This window comes from Malurus melanocephalus, unplaced genomic scaffold (genome assembly GCF_030028575.1).
Source record: "Malurus melanocephalus ecotype Western Australia unplaced genomic scaffold, MMel_1.1 scaffold_266, whole genome shotgun sequence".
In the NCBI taxonomy this organism is placed as follows: Eukaryota; Metazoa; Chordata; class Aves; order Passeriformes; family Maluridae; genus Malurus; species Malurus melanocephalus.
The window spans coordinates 554,624-577,180 of NW_026623498.1; the positions used below are offsets into that span (position 1 = coordinate 554,624).

At 42.7% G+C, this 22,557-nt stretch overlaps 1 protein-coding gene across 4 annotated transcripts in view; it reads left to right on the forward strand.

The window, feature by feature from the left end:
- The first annotated feature begins 66 nt into the window (after positions 1 to 66).
- CLSTN1 (calsyntenin 1) overlaps positions 67 to 22,557 on the forward strand; it is a 27,473-nt gene continuing 4,982 nt past the window's right edge. The window contains exons 1-13 of one of the 4 annotated variants that reach the window (XM_057375997.1): positions 67 to 239; positions 8,399 to 8,521; positions 11,856 to 11,885; positions 13,257 to 13,452; positions 14,893 to 15,101; positions 15,245 to 15,394; positions 15,493 to 15,678; positions 16,710 to 16,958; positions 17,825 to 17,946; positions 18,673 to 18,835; positions 19,943 to 19,993; positions 21,635 to 21,792; positions 22,297 to 22,445. In XM_057375997.1, the coding sequence (XP_057231980.1) occupies positions 173 to 239; positions 8,399 to 8,521; positions 11,856 to 11,885; positions 13,257 to 13,452; positions 14,893 to 15,101; positions 15,245 to 15,394; positions 15,493 to 15,678; positions 16,710 to 16,958; positions 17,825 to 17,946; positions 18,673 to 18,835; positions 19,943 to 19,993; positions 21,635 to 21,792; positions 22,297 to 22,445 (1,853 nt within the window). In that variant the 5' untranslated portion in view covers positions 67 to 172. The remainder of the gene's footprint in view (positions 240 to 8,398; positions 8,522 to 11,855; positions 11,886 to 13,256; positions 13,453 to 14,892; positions 15,102 to 15,244; positions 15,395 to 15,492; positions 15,679 to 16,709; positions 16,959 to 17,824; positions 17,947 to 18,672; positions 18,836 to 19,942; positions 19,994 to 21,634; positions 21,793 to 22,296; positions 22,446 to 22,557) is intronic. The other 3 variants (XM_057376000.1, XM_057375999.1, XM_057376001.1) reach the window with 3 other exon arrangements.

Consider the following 22,557-nt stretch of genomic DNA (forward strand, 5'->3'; position numbering starts at 1 on the left):
GAGGGAGGGGAGGGACGGCGAGCGGAGCGGGGCCTCCTCCTCTTCCTCCTCCTCTTCCTCCTCCTCCTCTTTCGCGGGGCCGAGCCGAGCCCTCCGCCCGCCGCACAGCGGAGCCCGGACCAGCGGGGGCGCCAGCCGGGGCTGCGCGCTGCCGTCCCCGCTCCGCGCTGCCATGCCGGCCCCCGCCGCCCGCCTGCTGCTCGCCGCGCTGCTCTGCGGATCGGCGGCGGCCGCTCGAGGTAACGCGGCCGGGCTGGGCGGGGGAGGCTGCGCGGCGCCTTGGGGACSGTGAGGGCGACAGGTCCGGGTCGCCCCCCGAGCTGCGCTGCGCTGCGGGCGGGTGGAAGGGAGAGGACGGTGTCCTTGGCGCCCTGCGCCGGGAGGGAGCGCGGAGGCGGGCGGACATCGCGGGCAGGGAGYGGGGGGAGGATGGCGCTGGGCCCGGGTGACCGCACCGTGGCCACTGCACCTGCAGAGGGGAGCGGGGGTGGCCGCTCGTCATCCCCGCTCACCTGCGCCGGGCGGCCGGAGCGTTCGCAGGCGCGGAGGGCAGAGCCCGGCCCGGCCCGGCCCGGCGGGGGATGCGCGGCGCTCGCTGTGGCCGCCCGCCTGTTACATAACGGGGCCTGGGGCGGCCGGGGGCCGCACTTGTTGCCGGGAGGGTCCCGCGGGCAGACCCGGCCGGAGCGGGGCCGGGCACAGCCGGGAGGGAGCGGGGATAAAACCCCTCGGAAAGCCCCTGGGCAGCCGGGCCTGCGGGAGCTCCGTGCGGGGATGAGCGGCTGGGCCACAGCGATGTGAGCGCGGGCCTGGTGCCTATTGATTGATCCCGAGGAGCAGCAGCAGCATACGCATTGCGGGGCTGCTCCCCAGCAGGCTTCAGTCAGAGGCTGCGAGATGCCTCCTCACCTGAAGGTTACCCCTGGCATCGGGARTGCCGTTTGTGCAAGATTCAGCTGATCGGATGATGAGATTTAAGAGCGTTGAGTAGGAGCGTACATTAGAAGCGCGGCTGTAAAATGGCTTGTAAATGCGTTGAAGGGGTTATCTTGATCTAAAAAACAGCTCGTTAAGAACACATCTTGCAGCAGTTCCCCTACGTGGGATCAAGAAGCTGCTGCTGTAGTAAATCTAGTAAGTSCTCTGCCAGCTGTTTTGACAGTGGCCATCATTTACCTGTGTAAGATCCCTTAAGTACCATCTGTCCACCAGCGTTCTTGGAATGGTTAAATGTAATACTTACCATACCAGTACAGAAGCGTAATGTCGTTGGATTCTGTCAGTTGAAATTAGGAATAAGATTTAAGATCAAAAATATTTTTTTTAAGAAAGCTGATACATACTTGGAAACAAATGACAAATTGAGGCAGCRTTACCCAGGACAGTGCTGGTAGGCAGCTTTTCTGCAGCTTGTTAGRGGCTGTACCTGTTTTCAGTCAGATCTAGAACGCTGCTGGACTGCAGGTCCTGATCTGTTAAACTTCATCACACATAACTGAGTTACAGATTAGTCTGGTTCGGCTTAGTGCGTGCAGCTGCCTTAGTCCTTATGACGTTTTGGCTGCTGTAGGTGGGCCTGTTAATAATGTTACCTTATGCATTTAGTGACAAGTAAGCCCTGGAGAACACCTGGAAAGCTGCAAGGGCRACTCGTTTTCATTTCCCTGTTGTTAGGAAAGGCATTTGTTTGGAAGCATTTAAGCTTTCGGTTTTGTTCWGCATTGCCAGTTCCATTTTTTTTTYCAAGTACMKCTTCATCTTTTTAATCTGTGACTTAAAAAGTCCTTATGACCGAGGTCACTGAGATTTGTTGTAAATGGTGAAAATGGAATTGTGCTTGGTTCAATAATGTGCAAAACTGTGCTGGAAAGGCCGCACCGGAATGGTGAGTTCCACGTGCCAGTCCTTCCATTCTTGGGGCTGGAACAAGGGAGTGAAAAGTGGTTTCTTTTTTGATGATGGAAAAAAAGGGAAATAGCATTTGGAGGATGCAATYGTGCACGAAAGGCAGGTGTGAGTTAGCTGACCTACCATCTAACCTGTAGTTATTTTAAGAGGTGCAAAGWGTGGTTTTGTGTTCTGAAGAGGTGYTTTCCTGTCCAGCTGGTGCAAAACYCTTAATCTAATTGAATTTATTTTCTAATTGATCAAGTTGACCCAAATATTTGTAGACTTGTTGCAGAGAAAAAGCAGTACCTAGCAGTGCATTCAGACCGTGTTTGTCAGTGAAGCAGTGGATGTTTCTGAGCAGAGGTGGATGGTGAGTGGAATGGAGSAGTTCCAGAGGAGGAGGCACTGCATGGCTGCTGCTTCCATGGGTCCTGAGCATCCTGAGCAGCTAGAGTGATAGACCTCTGTTGTCTTGGGGCCCTTCCAATKTGCTACCATTTAGGAAGGGTATTGATGAAAGTAATAGTATCTTGAGGAAGCTTTGCTGATCTGTGATTATTTCAGGAAGTTACGTGGTGCTGTGAATGTTTTAAATCCAAACCACAAACCACTTTGTTGCTACCACAGCCTTGCTGCAGATGTTTCTTTGACACAGGAACAGCCTTTATAATACAGGCCTGGGGATTAGGTAGGTCTCTTTCTCCTTTCTAGAGGCAAGGAAATGTAACACTACCCTAAAGCATTATGTGGAGACAATTTGGCCATTTATGCATCCTGTTTTGTTTTTATTTTCTCCCAAGTGTTTAAGCAAGTAAGAGACCACTGAGAGGAGATAGAATTAACCAGTGCTAGACTTCTCTGTGATATATAGTGCTTGGAAAGCATTATATACAGCACTTTGTTCATACAAACCATTTTAATCTCTTTTCCTATACGTGTTATTTAAAATAATGCATTGCTGTGGAATTGAAACGGAGGAGAGATGGTCTGGGCAAGCATGGTTTACTTTGTGTTTGGAACACTCTTGTGCTGGTTGTCTTCTCCCACGTTACTAGGCTGTCTGTGCCRAGTTAGCAGGAATATTTGTCAAGAGAAACTTCTCTAGACTTAATAAACTTACCTTTGGCTTGAGGTCTTAGTGTTTCTGCAGACAAAAAAATCACTGGTTGCAGATAATTGCAAAGATTTTTGTAAGGAGAAGGAARGAAGCTGGGCTCATGGTCTTCAATTTCTCATGGAAGTTAGAAGGGTTGAAGTTAAACCCAGGTCAAGCCWCACCTCTGTGTAATGTGAACATCCCATAACTTAGAATTCTGGTGTTTTGGGTAAAGAAGCATTTCCTGCCATGAAGCCCAAGTATGGGATAGCTCAGTGGCTTATGGCACTGAAATTGTTCTGCAGAGAGGAGAAAACTTCTGTAGTCATTAAAGTTTTCTGAACAAAAGCACTTTTACCATTTTTCTGAGCTGTATCACATTCTCTTCAGTTCTATTGGGAGAGGTCTCTCCAAAATGTGGTTTATGATTTTATGGGCCTCACATCTTGTAGCATTATCAAAGACAGGAGCGGTACCTTGAAACATGAGAGTTYAGGGAGGCGGAAGCCTTGGTCTTAAATAAATCTTGTTTTGCACTCTAATTTATTTGTTTTGCACTGATTGACTCACATTGGCTTCAGTAGGGACTAAACCTCCTTAGGAGCCTTTAGAAAGGATTATTGGGAACCTCAGCGCCTTTCAAGAACTGTCTGTCTGTTCTTTGTTTCTAGTGTTAGGTCTCATCTCACTTGCTTTGTATCCGACTGAAAACAAGTTGCAGCTACTGCTCCCAGTGGGTTTCCCTGTTTTTAAATGGAGCCAACAAGTAGAGCCAGAAGTGCCAGCTATTCTGGGGTGATGTTTGATGTATTTCTGAATACTATTTCCTTTCAAAGAGCAACATTTATAAATATGACAACAGTTAAAAGGGAAAGGGTTTCAACTCGCACTATAATTAGCAACATTTAAGATAACATTTATTAATTTTATGTTTGTAGTTAAAGGCTTATGTTTTCTATTTAAGTCTTCTGTTTAGTGTAAAACCTTCTAAATTTCACTTGAAAAATTAAGGCTTTGTTGTCTTAATCCTATTTAAACTGTTTTGTGGTGGAATCTTTGTTTTCCCTGCCAGGCTTTTATCCAAATTCAAATTTGGTCTGTGCATCCTCTGTCTAAGGTCTTTGGTACTCTGAATGTTTTTTCTGTCGTAGTTGTGGATAATAAAAATTCCACATAGTTTGTAATCAGTCATTTGAATGTCCCTTAGTTTCATCAGGCTTATAGCAAAACTTCCATGTATCCTTGTACAAATTAAATTTAAATTTACGCAACTGGTTCAGTGGAGAATAGGAAACTTTCTGTATGCGTTGATAAACAAGAGCTTTTTCTCTAGGCAAAATAKAATTTAATAAAACCCATTGAATCCCTTGCAGCTATTGGTTTGAATGTGGCATTGTTCATTAATTGTACAGGCTCATAGTGTGGGCACCTGATAGTACATAAATATTATCTTGTGCTCCAGTGTATGGCAGTTGAGCTTCCAGAGCAGAAGTTGCAAGTGCTCCTTAACTGTGGCAAAGAATCCCAGATGGAGATSTGAAATTGTGGGATTAATTTCAACCCCCGGATTTCCCTTCAGCCAGGAACTCTGGAGGTTCGTGCTGGTGGCTGTCTGGTGGATGCTCTTAGCTGATCCCTGTCCTGGGCACTTCCCAAATGTCCCAAGTGGGTTCACTCCCCCATATTGTCACTGTCTTCATTTCCCAGCAGTGGAAGTGGTAGTTTGTSTTGGAGCCTCAAACTGTGGATAAACTCCACGCTATCAAAGTCAGCATTTGAGCAGAACTTAGGTTCCGTTTTATCTCATTGTTTGTACCTGGTTGTAGGATGATGACTTTTGATAAAATTCGAGCTGTGAGAAGAGCCAGTTAAATAAACAAATCCATCTTTTCATTGCTACTAGTTTATTTGGAGTTGTTTGTAGCCAGAGTTAATCCTCAGCCTTTCCTGTGGAGAATGGAGGCAGGAGTAGTGAGTGGCTGGGCAGGACAGAGARCACACATTGTAATCAGGCCGTGCCTTTCTTATTCAACTTTACTTTCAGGGTGGAGAAGGCCTGTTTTATTGTGTAGCTCTGTATTTTTCTGTGGTTAGGTACTACACAGACTTGTTCTTTTAATGATATTGCTTGAAATTTCATCAGAAYGCTACTAAGTTATGAATATTCAAGGTAAGATGCATTGGAGTTTTTATTGTCTCACTGACAGGCATCTTTGTGATGCTCTTGCATCAAGAGGAAGACAATTAAGCAAAAGATGTGCAGTAATCAGTCTTTGACCTTCAGGACAGAAGTAAAGGACTCTATTAGTTCATGGAGTGCAGTTCATCTGTATTGACACAGAGTATAATTCTCTTTCTGTGACTTTTTCTCTGGATTTTTCATGAGGTCTCAAAGKTACATTTTCAGAACAAGTATTTTGTGTTTACTGCCTCTAGATTGARCAAATAGCTTTCAAACTCTAGTACTTATTATTGAGTTTAATGTGTTTAGCCAGTTAATTCTTAAGAATTTATTTTGACATGAATAATTTTATGCAGCATAGCTAAACAGCACTGTGTATTAGAAGTAATTATCTAGAAGAAAAAGTATTTTCAGCTGCAGTCCTTTCTGGTTGAGGTGTGTTTAAATCTTTGGTTGTGTAGGTGCCAGATCCCATTTAAGTCAAATGAACTTCTGACCATTTGTAAGAAGGTAACAGAAGTCCTCCAGAAAGAATTTTGATAAGCACATTTAATTTTAATGTTTGCTTTCAAATTACAGAACTGKATTATTTCTGATTGTATTAACAGCTTTTGATTAAAGCTGCCAYACTAGCCCCAGCCTACCTATTCGTTGGTGTTCATGAATTCTTTCAGACAGCAGAAAAAGGTGATCTGATGGGTTGTGTTGTGCAGCATCAGCCATCGCTCTTGGGAAGGAATCATCCTTGCTCTGAGGAGCATTCCCTGGGCTGCAGAACACCAGGCTGCTCTGTTCTGGTTCAGCAGGCACATTTACCTGGAGCAGATGGTATTTTCAAACCAGTGTTGGAGGCACACGTGCAGTTCCTCCTCCTGTAGCAGGTGAACAGAGCTGGCAGTTCAGTGCTCACCTTTGTGGGGTTGTTCTGCCAGGCTGGGCAGAGGGGAGCTCTGGCAGAAGCTTCTCCACTCGGGTGGCACCTCACAAATGCTGTGCTTAGCTGGAATTGGAATTTCTTCWTGCCCACTAAAAGCCAGGCCGAAGTCAGCGGCTGCCTGTGCCAGGACAGCTCCCCCCACTTGACTAGATTAAATGCTCGTTGGGATTTACAGCAGATTCCAGCTGAGGCGCTTACCAATAGTGTGAATATTGTATTTCAAGGAAACGAGTGTAGTTTATCCCAGTTAAATKGCAAGAGATTAACAGCTCCGGGCACTTGGTTAGTGTCAGCCTTGGAATAGGCTGCTCTTCTGGTTTGAAATTACCAGTCCGGCTTTGAACAACTTCTGTAGATTGTGGTGGTTTTGTGACATTTAAACTACCCCTCCTCTTGTTTGKCCCTCTTTTCAGTCCAACATTTAATGCTATTTAAGCAGCTGAGATCAGAATAATATTTGGTTGAGTCTGATTTTGCAGTGATGTATTGCTTGCAAGCTGTACCTCGTATTTCAAATGCTRGCGTGAGAATTCCTTCCAGTGGGTGGTTATGCTGGAGTCAGKAGATCACAAATACGGATAATGGGCCTTTCCTGGATATTCAGCACTAAGTTTGGTGTTCTAAAATCCAGTGATGTTTAGCCTTCAAACACACAAAGGGATTTAAGCTTTATGTTTTAAAATCTGGTGGTGCTTTAGCCTTCCAAAACACAAAGGGGTTTAAGCTTTATGATTTTATTGTCTGCAGCACAATAAAAGGACATGACTTTGCTTTCAACTGGGCCTGTTGTTTGAAGGTTCASTAGACTCTGCAGATGCTCAGCATACTCATAATTCTGTTCATATGTGGTTACAGTACTTCAAGGTTTTATAGAACTCCCTACCCAGCAGTAGTGGGATTTGGGAGGTTGCTAAATTAGGAGAAGGTTTCTCAGAACTTAAAAAAAAAAAAAGGTATTTTTGTAATCCACATTGAGAAGCATTAGAATGGAGATAGAGGGTTTTTTTCGTGGCAGAGATCTGTTCTGGTATTTTATACCACACCTTTGCAAGGACTGGGATGAACAGAGTACTGAAATTTTCAACTGGGGTGTAAATGCCTCGGATGTAGTGACAGAACAATGTACAACTGTGACCTCCTTGTGCTCCACTGTGTTGGTGAGACTGTTTTCATGAGACCAGGTTTGAATTGTGAGAGAGCTTTCACACTTTAGCAATTCCTGGCACCTTCCCTSGGAGGGAGGAATCTGTTTTAGTGCCTTTGAGCATGACCAGGTTTATTCTRAAATGCCACGTTCCTGGGAGGGTGCTGCAGCAGCCAACTTCTCTGGGTAAATAGAACAATGTGCTTGGCATTTAACTGGTTCTTTGGTGTTCTGTGTATTGAGAGTGTGCCCCTGTGAGCAGACTGAGGCAGTAAAGAGATGTTGCCATATTAAGTAAAGCCACATGGCAATAATTAAACACTGTTTGCATTAAAACAGTTCGTTGTGAGTTCTCTCTTGCTGCATTGTTATGGATGAAGATGGTATATCCTGTCTACTGTTGCTACTAACCAGTAAAAGATTGCAGATGAAAGCATATTGGGAGTATTATGGTTTCCTGTATGAGTTCTCTAGGTTTAATTGTTTATAGAAGTGTCCTTTTATCACTGTTTAACTCCCCTGGGTAAGCATATGGCACATGACATAAATCCATTTTAGTTTGTTGAAGAGGCAGAATTCAAGTCTGGGTTAGCCTTTGGTCTCTGTTTTGACAATCTGCTTATATAATTCTTTAGATGTGAAATAGCAGGACTCAGCTGTGTGGTAGTGTTCTAACTGTAGTRTATATTCTGCTGTGATTGTGCAGGCATGCATTTCATAAGTTTTAAGTTGTTGATGTTCTGAGGAATGGTCCATCAGCTGTATCCCAGGTTTTCCATGTTGATGGAAGTAGAGTGTAAACATCRTGTTGCCTGGATTTTCCTGCTCTGTAGGATTTGCTGGTGTCACACTTGGCACTGATGGCATCAGCTCCCCATCACTGTTAGAAGGTTTTTGAATTGCACTTCAGGGGCATCTTAAATCCCAGCATAGTTAGAAASTAATTTAAATGCTCTGAGTTACTTTTGGAAAGCCTACAGGGACACTCAACTCTTCTGAACATATTTAGCCAGGATTTTGTCTCCAATCTTTTAGTTTATTAAAACCTTGATTCAGAATTATAAAGAGGAAAATATTGAAGTTAAGAAGCGTTTTTTAAAGATACTGTAAGTTCCAAATGTTTTGACTTGTACTTTGTTTTCCTTGCAGTTAACAAACATAAGCCATGGATTGAAACAACYTATCATGGCATCGTTACAGAAAATGACAACACGGTGCTCTTGGACCCCCCGTTRATAGCCCTGGACAAAGATGCACCTCTGCGTTTTGCAGGTAAAGAATTCATCTGCATTCCTGTTKGAAGATGTGGAAATGCTTTCTTTGGGGAAAAATGCTCTGTGTTGGTGTGTTTTCCTTAACAGCAGCATAACATTTCAAAGCTTTTAGATCCTAGGACATGTGTGTGCATGGACCAGCATTTTATTTCAGATTTGCAGCTGTATCCAGGTATCCAAACCAGAAAGTGCTTTGCTTCTTTCAATTTCATGTGTACATGGTAATTTTTCTGGTGTTTTATTTTTGTTCTGTTTTCATAGTGTCTAACCTTTTCCTCAATCCTCTTAGAGTCCACATTTCAGAGTATTCGGCGTGGGATTTCTGAAACAATGGTTTTGTTACCATTCTGAAGAGAGTTTTTGGTTTTCTTAGCTTTTTTTAATTTGTGTCTTAATAGAGTGAAAATACTAGTTAGTAGAATTAAGATTGCATGTCTGTGATAAGTTTGCTTAACAGTCTGGGGTATTTTAAAAACTGAACGACTTCCTCTGGCTGAAGAAAAAACTTTTTCTCCTCTAGCAAAGAATATAGAGAATGGTGCACAAAGTATTTACAAATTGTGGGCTAATTTTTCACTTTGAACATAGGACTGAGAGTTTTGTTATGAACTTATGGAGTAGATTTTTTTTCTGAAAACTTCTGTTTAAGAATACTGTATGCATTAATTGGATGCATTATTATGGAAAGATGTATTTGAAGAWTACTGTTGGGCATCTGCAGGTATTTAAATTATACTTATATATATTTAAGTTAGCATAGTGGATAACACAAGCTTAAATTGCATATTTGCAGAAGCTTACTTTAAGCAGAATTTGAGAGTTAAGAATCCTGGTGAAGTACCTAAAGGATGTGATGTGAACCACTTTTGGGAGCATTGCTTAGCCTGGCTTCAGGGAGAAGGGGATAGGAGAGTGATTAAAAATYAGGGGCCATTTGAAATGTTCAGTGGCCAACTGCATTGAGTGCTGCAGTCTTAGGGCAGTTTGGTCCCAATTTTCTGGAAGTGGTGCTATTAAATGGAGCAATTCTTGAGCCTGTCCTTGAGGAGCCCAGTGTGGGTGAGGTGCTGATGTTTGCAGCTCTCTGGGGTGCTGTGACAGCCTGGCACAGACAGTGCCCAGTGCCATCTCTGGCCTTTCAGTGTGACAAACCCACAGCAAAACAAAGCACTGCTAAATTAAATGGCTGCCTCAGCCCTTACTGGTATATTCCTACTTATAAATCAAATTTATTCATGCTTCAAAAGGCTGGATGTTTTAATTAATTGTGCCCTCTGGCTGAGCTGTGAAACTTCTGAACTGTCTGCAGGTTTAAAATATTTTAAGTAGGGCTTTTTTGCTTTATTTCAATTTTAAGCGTGTTGAAACATCTCGAAACTAGTTGATTAAGGTGCTGTGTAGGACATGAAGAGTGGGGCCAGTAAAAATAACCTTTTTATTGCTCTGCTCACTCTGCTGTGGGTAGGATCCTAAAATTCAGGTGTGCAAAAATAAGTAGGGTTATACAGRCGTTGGTTTTCAGGGTTATTTGTGTGGTTTTAAATCTGGAATGACACACTTTTGGAAACAGGGTGTGAATGCAGTCATGGCAGCCTGCCTTGTAGGGACAGGATGGAGTCAGGCTTTTGCACCATGACTGTTACAGATCTGCTTGAGAAGACAATGACCATTTGTGCTCCTCAGTGAATCTTCTCTACATTACCAATTGAATCATGTTGGAATTTGATCCTAAGTAGTTTTGCTGGAAAAAAATAAAGGATAGTTACGKTTTTTTATTTGTACATTGGAGTAGTTTGTGTCTAAAGTCAATTTGATGGATGAAGCTCTCAGTAGGGATTTTCCCTTTACTATGCATAAAGGAGCTGAGTTTTTATTGCATTTGAAACAGGCAGTATTATRTCTGGATGCCTTCACACAGCTGAACGTGTTTGTTGTGAGAGTGCTATAGAGGGTCTCATGGCCAGATGTTTGAAACATTTCCCTTGGTTTTTTTGATGTGTGTGTACCCCTTGAGAAGGAGAAAACSCCTTCTCAGCCCCAGTCCTTAAGCAGGCACTGTTCTGAGAAACATCTGCAGAGGTTAAACAATAAYACACCTGGAAATGGAGCTCCACACCTTAACTGCACCTGGAGGCACTCGGGTGTTTGCTGGACAGCTTGGGAATGTTTTATGCTCAGGAACAAAAGAGTTCCAGGTCACTGCAGATGATAAAGATCTGTCCAGTTTTTAAACAACCTCCCCTCTCTCAAATAGGTAATTGCCCATTAATCCACTTCTCTCCATTACCAGGCTTTCTACTTTCCCATTCCCAGGTTTATTTTTCCTGTGATCTCAGTATTTCACATGCAGTGCTTGGCTCTCAGAGTTACTGGAAGGGAACAGGGAGGTGGGTGTGCAGCAGTGAAGATGTGGAATATTTGAAAGCTTGCAGTTGGAATGTCACTTCTGGCTAATCAGTGGTGTCAGCCATGAATTTAAACAGTGTAAAATTGTCTTCAAYGATTCTATTGCCAAAACACATTAAAATCTGGGATTACATTTTTACCCTGTGTARGAATAGACTGAAATAAATCATGTGGGTTCCACAAGAGGCAGAATACTTGGTCTGCTTTAAAATAAAGAGCTGATTTCAAATCCAGGGATTACCAGAAGKGAGTTTCAGGGAGAATTTAAGAGCTATTTCAGAAACTGGTTCCTTTTAAAATGAAAGACTAGAAATCACAATAAGGTTACTTTCTGTGCTTACATTTCCACTTCATTATTAAACTGTAATTTTGCCTTTTTAAGAAAAATATTCCTCTATACCTGTAATGCCTCATCTCTTTCTGAGGCCACTCTGGAATGGAGACTTGAATGTTACTGCAAGTTATTGGAAATGTATGAGAAATAACAGGAGATTTACTAGAAGTGATTTTAAAGGTACAGGAATTCAGGTTAAACATGATGATAATCAGAAAAAAAATAATGGGCATGTTGGATGATAGGCAAAAGGTGATAGTTTGGGTGTTGAACWAATGATGATTTCCAGGGGAGGAAAGAAAAGGATGGTATTATTTAAAAAAAGAAAGAAAAGGGAAGATGAAAAAAGCCTTGATGATCTTACCAAATATTTCAAAATTCTGCAAATTAAAACCTGGAGTTAAAAGATTAAATCATATWTAACATAACTAAAACTCTAAAATTGTAACAGTTGCAGCAAATCACTACTGGAATTTTAAAATTCAATTTTTCCAAAGCTTTTCTGTGTAATGTGTGCATCTTTGCCTTTTCCTTATTTGCTCCCATTCAACCTTTCCTGTTACTGACTTGGGTTTGTCTTTTTTCCCTTTAGAGAGTTTTGAGGTGACAGTCACCAAAGAAGGTGATAAAGGGTTCTCTTCTATCCCTTTTATGAATATTAACCTACTAACTTTGGTTATGAAATGGGGAATCAGCACTGAAACAGAAGATCCTGTCATGCTCTTTTGTCCCATTTATTCTCCCAGTTTTTTTCTATTTTACAATATATTGATAAAAACTGTTATGTAACCAAACCCTTGGTTAGAAATATCTGTAWATCAGACATCCATTTGAACCTTTTGGGGTTATTGTGCMTTGTGTGGACACTGAAGAAGTTTATTGGGGAAAATTAGTATTTTCTGATCTTTTCACTTGTAGATCACTTCTGTGGGGCAGCAGAAGTTYTCCATATGCTTTGTGAAGTAATGTTGAAGTGCTGAAGCATTACAACACCTTCCCTGCAGTTCACACCTTTCAGTGGTTTAAAATGTGAATCAACCTCCCTTTTTTGAACATCTCTACACATGTTTTCATTAGGAGTGTGTTGTTGGTACTAAAAAACCACTGCAGCTATAACAGCAAAACAGAGGGGTTTGTTGGTGTRAGAAAATCCCCTCCCAAATAAGAAGTTCAGAGGTAAAGACACAGTGCAGGCGCTCAGACCGTTCATTGAGTGGCTTTTGTTGTGTGCTGGCCTTACCCAGCTGTGCCAGCCTGAGTCTGGGAGTGCAGGCTTGGGCTTAGATGTGCTTAAAAAACATGTGCTGGGGATTCTCTTCCAAGTTTGTAGGGTGAAGAGTTTGAATAGAAGGAAAACCTTCTAAAATCATTCCCTGAGAGCTGCATTGACTAACACTGGGCCCGTGTTAGTAGACAGCTGTTGAAATGGATGCCTGAGAAGTTGGTATTTCTACCTTTCTCATTCAGTAGTTTCTTTTGATTCCCTGATTTTAGCCAGGTACATTGCACAGGAAGACTTTGTCCTTTGATCTTTTGACAGAATTTCTGTAATTATGGTGCTGAACTCGAAGCTTTTTCATCCATGGACTCGTAACTGTGCATTTTAACCTCGTGCTGTGGTCACAGTAAACAGCTGCTCAGCTCTTGCCASTAGCTTGGCATAGAAGAGATTACCAGTGGCCTTGGCTGTATGCTCACATGAGATCTACTCTTGCCCTAGAGCTATCTCAAGTACTCCTGTGAAATGCCTGTCTACATTTCTCTTTCTCTTTTGTACTCCTGCATGAATGGATGCAAAGTAAACAAGTTGCTTGGGAGGCAGACGTTTGCTTCTTTTTACTAAAGTTCCCAGAATTCACCCATTTTAAAGCACAATGCTCTTGCTTTGTCCACAGACCCTCACAAACCCTTGGCTGCAAAATATGTGGTCGTTTATTTTAAAAATGTCTCGTCATGTTGACCGGTTCTAACCTGTCTTACTTTAACTCTGTAGGTGAGATTTGTGGATTTAAAATTCACGGGCAGAATGTTCCCTTTGAAGCAGTGGTGGTGGATAAATCCACTGGTGAGGGAATAATACGCTCTAAGGAAAAGCTGGACTGTGAGCTGCAGAAAGACTACACGTTCACCATCCAGGCCTAYGACTGTGGGAAGGGACCAGATGGAGCAAATGCAAAAAAATCCCACAAGTAAGTCAGGCTGGGGTGGCTGAGGGGAAGTTTGGCTTCCAGGGGTCTCCTGCTCGTGGTGATTTATGGGGTGTGTATTGAGAGGAAGTTGAACCAAGGGTTAGTACTGGAAGGCTTTTCATGTAACCACAGAAAGGATCAGGATGGAAGGGACCACAGTGGATCATCTGCTCCAACCTCCCTGCTCCATTATAACCATATKATAATAATGGTTATAAAAAGAGCAGCCAAATGGCCATGAGCTGCTTGGRCATCACATCATTTGTATTTTAGGTGGTACTGCTTTATCCCTTGATGTCTCTGAATCTACATTAGAAAACAACATGTGGATAGAAGCAGGAAAACTGTTGATACACTTAAAATCTGTCTTCAGTTGGTAATGTTTGCATGGGATGGATACCAAGCCTTGACATTATTTGGGAATTCAGTTTCTAAATCCAAAAAACTGGTTTGAGAWGTCAGTCTATATTTAGCTTAACAAAATGGCAAAGCATACACGTTTCTATCATTTCCAGACAGCCTCACCAAAGAGCCAGAGATCAATAACATGAGGCTCATCTCTGCCTACATTAAAGAATGGGAACAAAGCAGTCTTATCTCCATCTAAGGAAAAACCACAATATCAAATAGTCTCTAGAAAACCCACTTGACAGTAACTGTTTGACACTCTGGTGTAAACATCTGCAGAGCATGTGGAGATGAGCAGTTTGTGAGGCARAAAGGGGCGTAAATAGGATGAGGAATGGAGTAGCCAAGGTCAGCTTGGTGACAAGGAAAACCTTGCTACTCTGTAACTGAATGTTCAGCTAGAGAGCAGAATCTTACTGCCTTAAGGATTGCACTTACCAAAAATAGATATGGCTTTAAACTCTGATGCTCAGTGTGACTTTTGAAGAAAGTTTTCAAAGAGCAGGATGGCAACAAATGTTTCATTTGATTGTGTGGAATATATTTTGTTCACTCCCTTTTCCACACAGTAGAATTTCCCTGTATTTTTCTACCTGTGCATAGTGTAGATGCCATTTGCCTTCATTTCAAGGTGTATGATCCAATATTGGAAGTTTGGATGGAGGTTGGTTGGAGGGAAGGCATTTGGGGTACATTGGAGGGAAGGCATTTGGAGTACATTGGAGGGAAGGCTTTTGGGGTACATTGGAGGGAAGGCTTTTGGGGTACATTGGAGGGAAGGCTTTTGGGGTACATTGGAGGGAAGGCATTTGGGGTGCATTGGAGGGAAGGCATTTGGGGCACATTGGAGGGAAGGCATTTGGGGTACATTGGAGGGAAGGCTTTTGGAGTACATTGCCCTGGAACAGTGCAGGTTCAGAGCTGTCAGGGGCACAGATTGACACTGCTGTGGTGACAGAGAGGRAGCTGCTGGATCCCAGTGTGACAGGAGCAAGGTTTGCAGTCTCTGGAGCCCTTTGTGTGTCATTGCAGGGCCACAGTTCACATCCAGGTGAACGATGTCAACGAGTACGCCCCGGTGTTCAAGGAGAAGTCCTACAAGGCCACGGTGATCGAGGGCAAGCGCTACGACAACATCCTCAAGGTGGAAGCTGTGGATGCAGACTGCTCCCCCCAGTTCAGCCAGATCTGCAGCTACGAGATCGTCACTCCTGATGTTCCCTTTGCCATTGACAAGGACGGTAAGAGATGGATGGGSTGGGGTGGGAATGACTCTCACTGGTCACCCACAGAACTGAGTCACACTGGGCAGCACAGAATGACCCTGAGGAATTACACTGATGTCTGATCATTGCTTTTTTTTTTTGGTTTTTTTTTGTGGCAGGTTATATAAAAAACACAGAAAAGTTAAGCTATGGGAAAGAACATCAGTATAAACTGACAGTAACAGCCTATGACTGTGGGAAGAAGAGAGCTGCTGAGGATGTGTTGGTTAAAATTAGCATTAAGCCTACGTGCAAGCCTGGCTGGCAAGGTTAGTTTGCTCTCCTTCCTCTCTGCTTTTAGCATTTACTGGTACTTTCAGTTTAACATGAGAGTTCTTTAATATTGTTTCTTTGGATAAATGTTCAGGTTGGAGCAAAAGAATAGAATATGAGCCTGGCACTGGTTCCTTGGCTCTGTTCCCTGGGATGCATTTGGAGACGTGTGATGAGCCAATAACCTCAGTTGAAGCAACAGTGGAACTGGAAACCAACCACATTGGTAAAGGCTGTGACAGAGACACCTACTCYGAGAAATCCATCCACAGGCTCTGTGGTAAGTGGGTTTCTCTCTTGCTTACTTTGATTTTATGTCAGACCAGAAATCAGTGAGTAGATTCAGTCTTCATTTGCACGTAGTTTCCTTCAGCTCATTTTGTAACAGGCAGTAAAAGGCATGAAGTTGCCTGAAGGTGACTTCTACAATAATTCTCAAATATGCTAAAGTGTCTCTTTGTTCTGCCTCTGCTGGCTTATGAAGACTAATAATGTCCCTTGCACAAGATTCATGTTCAAGAGCTGAAAGAATATCTGTGGAAGGGTATAGCCATTGAAGCCTCTGTTTTTCTGAGTATGATGGATGTGATGGCTGCAATCTGAGAAATACCTGGTGAAAAACTAGAGAAAATGAAGAAAGAGTGGTTTGGAAAAAAAGACTTAAGGATTAGATAAATTCATATTGTGCTTGCCCTAAGAATAAAGGCCCTTGGCATCCACTTACGCTGCAGTTGAAGGTCTTACAAAAGGTCTGTGAATCCTTTGTAGCCAATATGGAAGAACTGAGATTAAAGGACAAATTACCACTCATGATTTATGTCTTGAACCTCAGTTAAAAGTAATTGAAAGTCAGAATAGMATGTAACCCCAGAGACCCAGGCAATTCCTGAGCTATTCCTTGATTGAGGTCAGTGTGATGTTAAAAGTACCTGATTGTGACTGGTGTGAGCTGGGAGGGGATGTTTGTGCACTCTGTTCAGCTGGRTGAATTCTCACAGCTGAGCACAGTGTTGAGAGRAAGGCATTGCCTTCATGAGGGACAYGTGGCATTCATGAAARGGTCCCTGAGACAGGGCAKAGCAAGGTTGTACAGCTCTGGAGATTGACAGTTTTGTTTATTATGAGCTTTGTTGTCTACCTAGGAGTCRAATTTGTGAAAGTCATCATGGTATCAGATGCCTGTAATTAGTGCCACTTTATTTAAAAGGAGAAGTGCATAATCCTGCCAGTTGGTGCTGAGATAAGCAGTTGAATTTCAAACCAGCAGTGGGTTTTTAGATGTGTGTTTTCAGCTGAGCATTTGTGTTGCAGGTGCTGCCTCTGGCACAGCCGAGCTGCTGCCCCCTCCCAGCAGTGCTGCAAACTGGACCCTGGGGCTCCCCACGGACAACGGGCACGACAGCGACCAGGTCTTCGAGTTCAACGGCACCCAGGCTGTCAGAGTCCCCGATGGGGTTGTCACCGTCAACCTGAAAGAGCCCTTCATGATTTCAGTGTGGATGAGGCACGGGCCTGGAACCAAGGAGAAGGAGACAATTCTSTGCAATTCAGACAAGACAGGTTTGTCAATACTTCAGTTATAAACAGTCTTTTGGGTTGGTCGGGTTTTTATGTACTCTGGCAGCGCATGTGACAACCTTCAGTGTTTTCTCTACCTTAACTTCAATTCTAAGAAAATCCTGACTTTAAAAATCACTGTTTATTGTGCTTGTGTATAGGCTTAGCCTTAGATTACGCAGCTTCAGATTGGGCAGGCTTTTTTTAAAAAAAATTCTATTTCAGGTTACATTATGCACTTCTTTTGCTGAGGTGGATGACTTATTCTGGCAATGCATYTCAAGTTTGCATCTCCAAAGATAGCCTTGTTCTTGATGCTGCCTAAAACCATTACAAACACACATACCAGGTCTAGGGACAGCATTTGCTGCTGTATCTTTTTTTCCCTAGGAGGATCTAATTTCTCCAGAGATTAAGGTTTTTTCACTCTGTGCATAATTTCACTCTCTGCTTATGACACAGGAACAATAGTTTTGAAAATGCTGTTAATAAGAAGGAAATGTGATAACCCTGTTTCCATAATTGCTGTTTGTAACAAAAAAGCTCTTCTATTTGCAAATAGCTCTCTTTTTCTCCTGCTGACAGGTTTGTGTCTGGCTCTTCAGTGCTGTGCCTTGGTTTAGATTGGGTTTGGRTAGAGATTTGTCTGTTCTTCCCCTGTTTCTTGGGGGTTCTTTGAGGGTGGTTGCCCTCACTACTACTGCAGATGTTTTACAATCCTCTWACTGTGCCTGATTTACTTCTGCATTGATTACTGCCTATCAATTATTTAACATTTAATGTGTGAAATTGCAGAACAGGTGGATTTTGTTCGTAAGGTTTGCAGAAAATAATTCAATTATAATTCTGTTATTCAAACTGCTGCGCAGATATGAACCGGCACCACTACACCCTCTACGTGCACAACTGCCGCCTGGTGTTCCTCTTCCGCCAGGATCCTTCCGAGGGAAAAACCTACAAACCTGCAGAATTCCACTGGAAACTCAACCAGGTGAGGCTGGAAGGGCAGCTGGGTCAGGGCTGGACTCAAAGGGACTGAGGAATGATGCCCTTGGCAGTGCACTTCAATACTTTCTGCAGCTCCAAACTCCTGCTGGCCGGTTTGATAGAGTCCAACAGTGCTGCTTTTACTTGTGATCAAGATTCAGCTTCACCTTTTCATCTTGAATATAAAATAGAAAAYACAGTGTCAGTCTTACAGCTGTGATGTCAGTTATCTTCACTAAATGCCTTTTGGGGTGGAGTGCATCAGGAAACAGGAGGTRTTTATTGCAGGTTGTTTTATGGTATCCAAGGACTTCTGAGCATGCCCTCTGGATCTGAGTGATAAACACTCATGGTTTCTTTAACAGCATATACCTGTCCTTTGTCAAGTATTGTTGTCTTGTAGCTGTATTTCAGGATTTGCTTGCATGTAGATATGTATTTTTAGATTGAAACATGCTGGTTTTTACTATAAAAATTAAGGGAACGGAAGTATGTGCAGCTTCCTGTTTTGGCAACAGAGTAAAGCAACTTTTAATTAATGTTTGGCAGTCAGTTTGCWTTTCAGATGTGTGCCATGTGTGTGAAAGATCAGCTGTGTCTGTACAAGCTTGTGGTGTAGGTTGCTGGTACATCTGTCTGGATGTTTATGTAAAACATGCACCAGATCAGTTATTCAACCATAATGGAAAAAAAAAATGACAGTGGAATTGTTCAACCTCCCTTCMCTCAGGTGTGTGACAAAGAGTGGCACCACTACGTTGTCAATGTGGAGTTTCCTGCAGTGACTCTCTATGTGGATGGGGTTTCCTATGATCCTTTCCCTGTCACTGAGGATTATCCCCTGCACCCCTCCAAGATAGAAACCCAGCTGGTGGTTGGAGCATGTTGGCAAGGTAACTATTTACAATTGTTCAGATTTCTGATTAGCTGCTTTAAATGAAATCTTTGTGGTTATCGAGGAACACACAGCAGATCTGAGTGCATAAAATACAGCTTGTTTTGCCTCTTGCAGGTTATTTTTGCTCCAAGCTGGTGTCACGTATTTCCTCTTTGAGTCATTTTTTCCACGAGTGTTTGTTTTCTCATTGGCCCCAGGTGTGTGTGAAGTACAGAGCTGCTCACCAGCCTGGATTCCACCAACCTGATTTTTGTGGTGACCATGGGAATACTGATAGYTTATTTTTAATARTRSTTCTAACAATACCTCATGTACTTCAGATTACTAAGCAGAACACTTCATTTCAAGTAGGTTGAAAAGCATATTGTAGGAAAAGTGTTGTCATCAATGGAAGCCTGTGGAGCAGACAGCTCTGCAGGGCAGCACAGTGGTGCTGTCTCTTTGGTATTTTAGCATTTCTTCTTATAAAAACAGACATCTGCTCTATTGCCTGCTCTGTTCAGGCTGCTCTAAGTTACACATACAGCTCACCTCCAAGGGGAGAAATACGTTGTCCTTTTAACATTTCTTTAAAAAATTTAAAAGCCAGATTTAATTTTTGGTGCTTCCATCTGATAAATTGAGTGCTTAATACACGTGATGCTATTRTTGATTAAAAATCTGTGTTGGTAATAATTTCTTTTGATCAGCTTTCAATACCTTTTGGTGATTTGCTGTAWTAGTYTGGATCTCATCTTAATTTCCCCTCMAATGGAGCCAGTAGATAGACCTGTGTCATCTTACCAAAGGTGGTTTGTGTGATTTGCTCTCCTGGTTTGGGTGTTGTGCAGTTCTTACTGGTGTTACTGGTGGTTGTGTGTGGGGCTCTCTGGGTTGTGGTGCCATGGCTTTAGTTCTTGTAACAGCACAGTGAGGCTTCTCCCTGCACTGCAGCTCTTCCAAGTGTTTCCAAGAATTCCTAATCCTTGGGAAGCTGGGTCCCATATGAGCAAACTTTGGGGAACGTGCTGCTTTGTTTATTTTCTGTGATTAGAGAGTTTGCCAAATTGTAACTACTTGGTCCTTTCCCTATTGTCCTATTCTTTGTCTTGCTTTTCTACAGAATATACAGGAAATGARAATGACACTGAAACTGTGCCCGAGACCTCTGCAGGTTGCTGGAGTTTTTTCCCTACTGTTTTATTTCATTTTTAAGCCAAGACATTGCTTCATCTCGCACACAGCATGAAATGCAGGCATTGCACTCGGGCCATTGACCTTCACATAATCCTCTCCTAGGCTTGTGTCTTCATTGTGCTTCTATTTGCAGAGCATCAGCAGCTGCCTTCTGCTTGGTTTGGGGTTTTTTTTTGGTTTGTTTTGGGTATTTTTTTGGTTGCATCCAAATGTAYGAATCTGCAACCATTGTGATTGCAGTGAAGTGGTGTGAAAACAGTTGCTGATGTAAAATGTCAGCTATAATTTCTTCCATTCAGTTTTGTTAAAACATTAACTCACCTCATCCTATAGAAATGTATGTATTGATGCATGTAGGTATGTGATTTATTATTGAATTTATTCAGTGCWTTGGGAAGGACCTCTGGAACTCAGGTGCCTTTGCTCCCCTGAGTTCTTATTTASATCAGGCTCCTCATAAAGACAGACCTGTAATTTACAGGGGATACTCATTTGGTCAGAAATTTATATAAAATTCTAATTCCAGAGAATAGGAAGAAAGCTTTGGCTGTCAGGTCTTTCAGATTGGCTGCAGGGTTATTTTCTCATAACAAATCTCAGTGATAGTTCAGTGGGTTTTGTGTCTTGACTTGAGATAGTTAAAATTAGTGTGTATTTTTAAAAGTGAATTCGTGATATGTTCCTGTAATGTTTAAGAATTCCTGGAATATTCTGAATGTGATTGGCACAAGGTTTCTAGCTGTGCATCACATTTTCATTTGGCAAGGAGGCAGCAGCATCCAGGKGCTCCAGGAGCAGGAGCTGTATGGAAACGGTGTCATTTCACCACTGAATATTTTTTGAGTGGTACCAAGGAGTTTTTATCACTTMGAATCTTTAAAACAAGCTTAGACTTCTTTCTAAAATCTGGTAGCTTAGTAAGTAATGGCTTGGAAAYACACATTTCCAAGTGGTTTGTGACCCCCAGTATTTAGCAAGGTGGACTTGGTGATCATTGTCTTGTCATCTTCAAAAACATTGAGGGAATAAAGGGCTTAGGTTGCAGTTCATTAGATTTTACTCAGAGATCTGAAAATGAGTTACCTGAGTTTGAGCTGCTCCCTTGAGTCTGCAGAGAGAAGATGGCACCTTTAGAGGGGGGCAGGTAACCCTTGGCACCTCTGTCAGAATGAGCTGAGTGACTTTGGGAAGTTTTTTCTATCCCTTGAGTGTAGAGATCCTGTAGTGCTGGTTTAGTGGGGATCCTTCACCCTGCAGSAGGAGGGATGCTCTCCTGTGCCTGAGGAGCAGGAGCTGCAGCCTCAGCAGGAACATTCAGCTTTTGTGCTTCATGCCATTTGTTCTGTGTTTGATTTCTGAGCACCACTCKCTGTATGGGGCTTCTTTTGAAATGTTTGTCTTGGAACAGTCAGTTCAAGGTGGCCACAGCTGTCTGGAGGCCACGTGCATGCTGAACTGTTTCATTCTTTATGCCTGACCACAATCACAAGGTTAACACCCAGAATGGATGAAAACTAACCTGCATGTGTATAATCCTGTGTTTATCTGATGGCAYACTTGATGCTTGACAAAAGAAGAGTCAAAACAAGCACAGCTTTTGGTCCCTGATTTTCTGTAGGTGGTGAACTACGCATGGCTCAGTTTTTCCGAGGGAACCTGGCAGGGCTGATGATCCGTTCTGGGAAACTGGAGAACAAGAAGGTGATAGATTGCCTGTACACCTGCAAGGAGGGGCTGGATTTGCAGATGGCTGACGGTGTTGGCAAAGGTGTGAAGGTAAAGTTGATGTGAACAAAGGGAAATGTGTGTATTCCTTCTCTGCTATGAGTTACAGGTTTTATTGGCAGAGTTAGCAAGGTGTCCCAGATACCACAGCCTCATCTCTCGTGGCATTTTGCATTAAAATGATATAAAAATTAGAAAATTTTCCTTGTATAAAAGCAGGGCCTCAGGCATGAAAGTTACTCTGTTCTCTTTTAAGTCTTGAAGAGAAACTCCATATTTGTAAGCCTCTGTTAYAGCAGCTGTAAAGGTTGTCTAGGAAAAGAGATCCTTTAGAAGCAGCTTCATAAAATGAGACTCATTTGTGTGGCTTTTTCAGTAGCAAGGTTGTGTGAGCAGAGCTAAATTTCTGCTTTGTATTATGTGTCTCTSTTCTTTATTACTGGAACCACAACTATGATATGTTTGTTTCTTGAATTCAGTGCTGAACTCCAGTTTGAATTGCCAGATCACATCCCTTGATTGGTGTTTTCTCACCGTTTTGTTGCATTTTTGCAGATCCACATGAACCCAAGTCAGTCTACAGTGACCATGGAGGGGGATGACATTGAGAGGGTGGACAAGGCCATGCAGCACATTTCCTACCTGAACTCACGGCAGTTCCCAACCCCGGGCATTCGGCGCCTGAAAATCAGCACCACTGTCAGGTGGGTGTGGGGATGGAACTGCTGAAACTCAGCTCTGASAAACAAAGGATCTCAGCTGGGACCATCACCCACCTAAATACAGAGCTGTTCCCACAGCAGCCTCTGCTTTGTG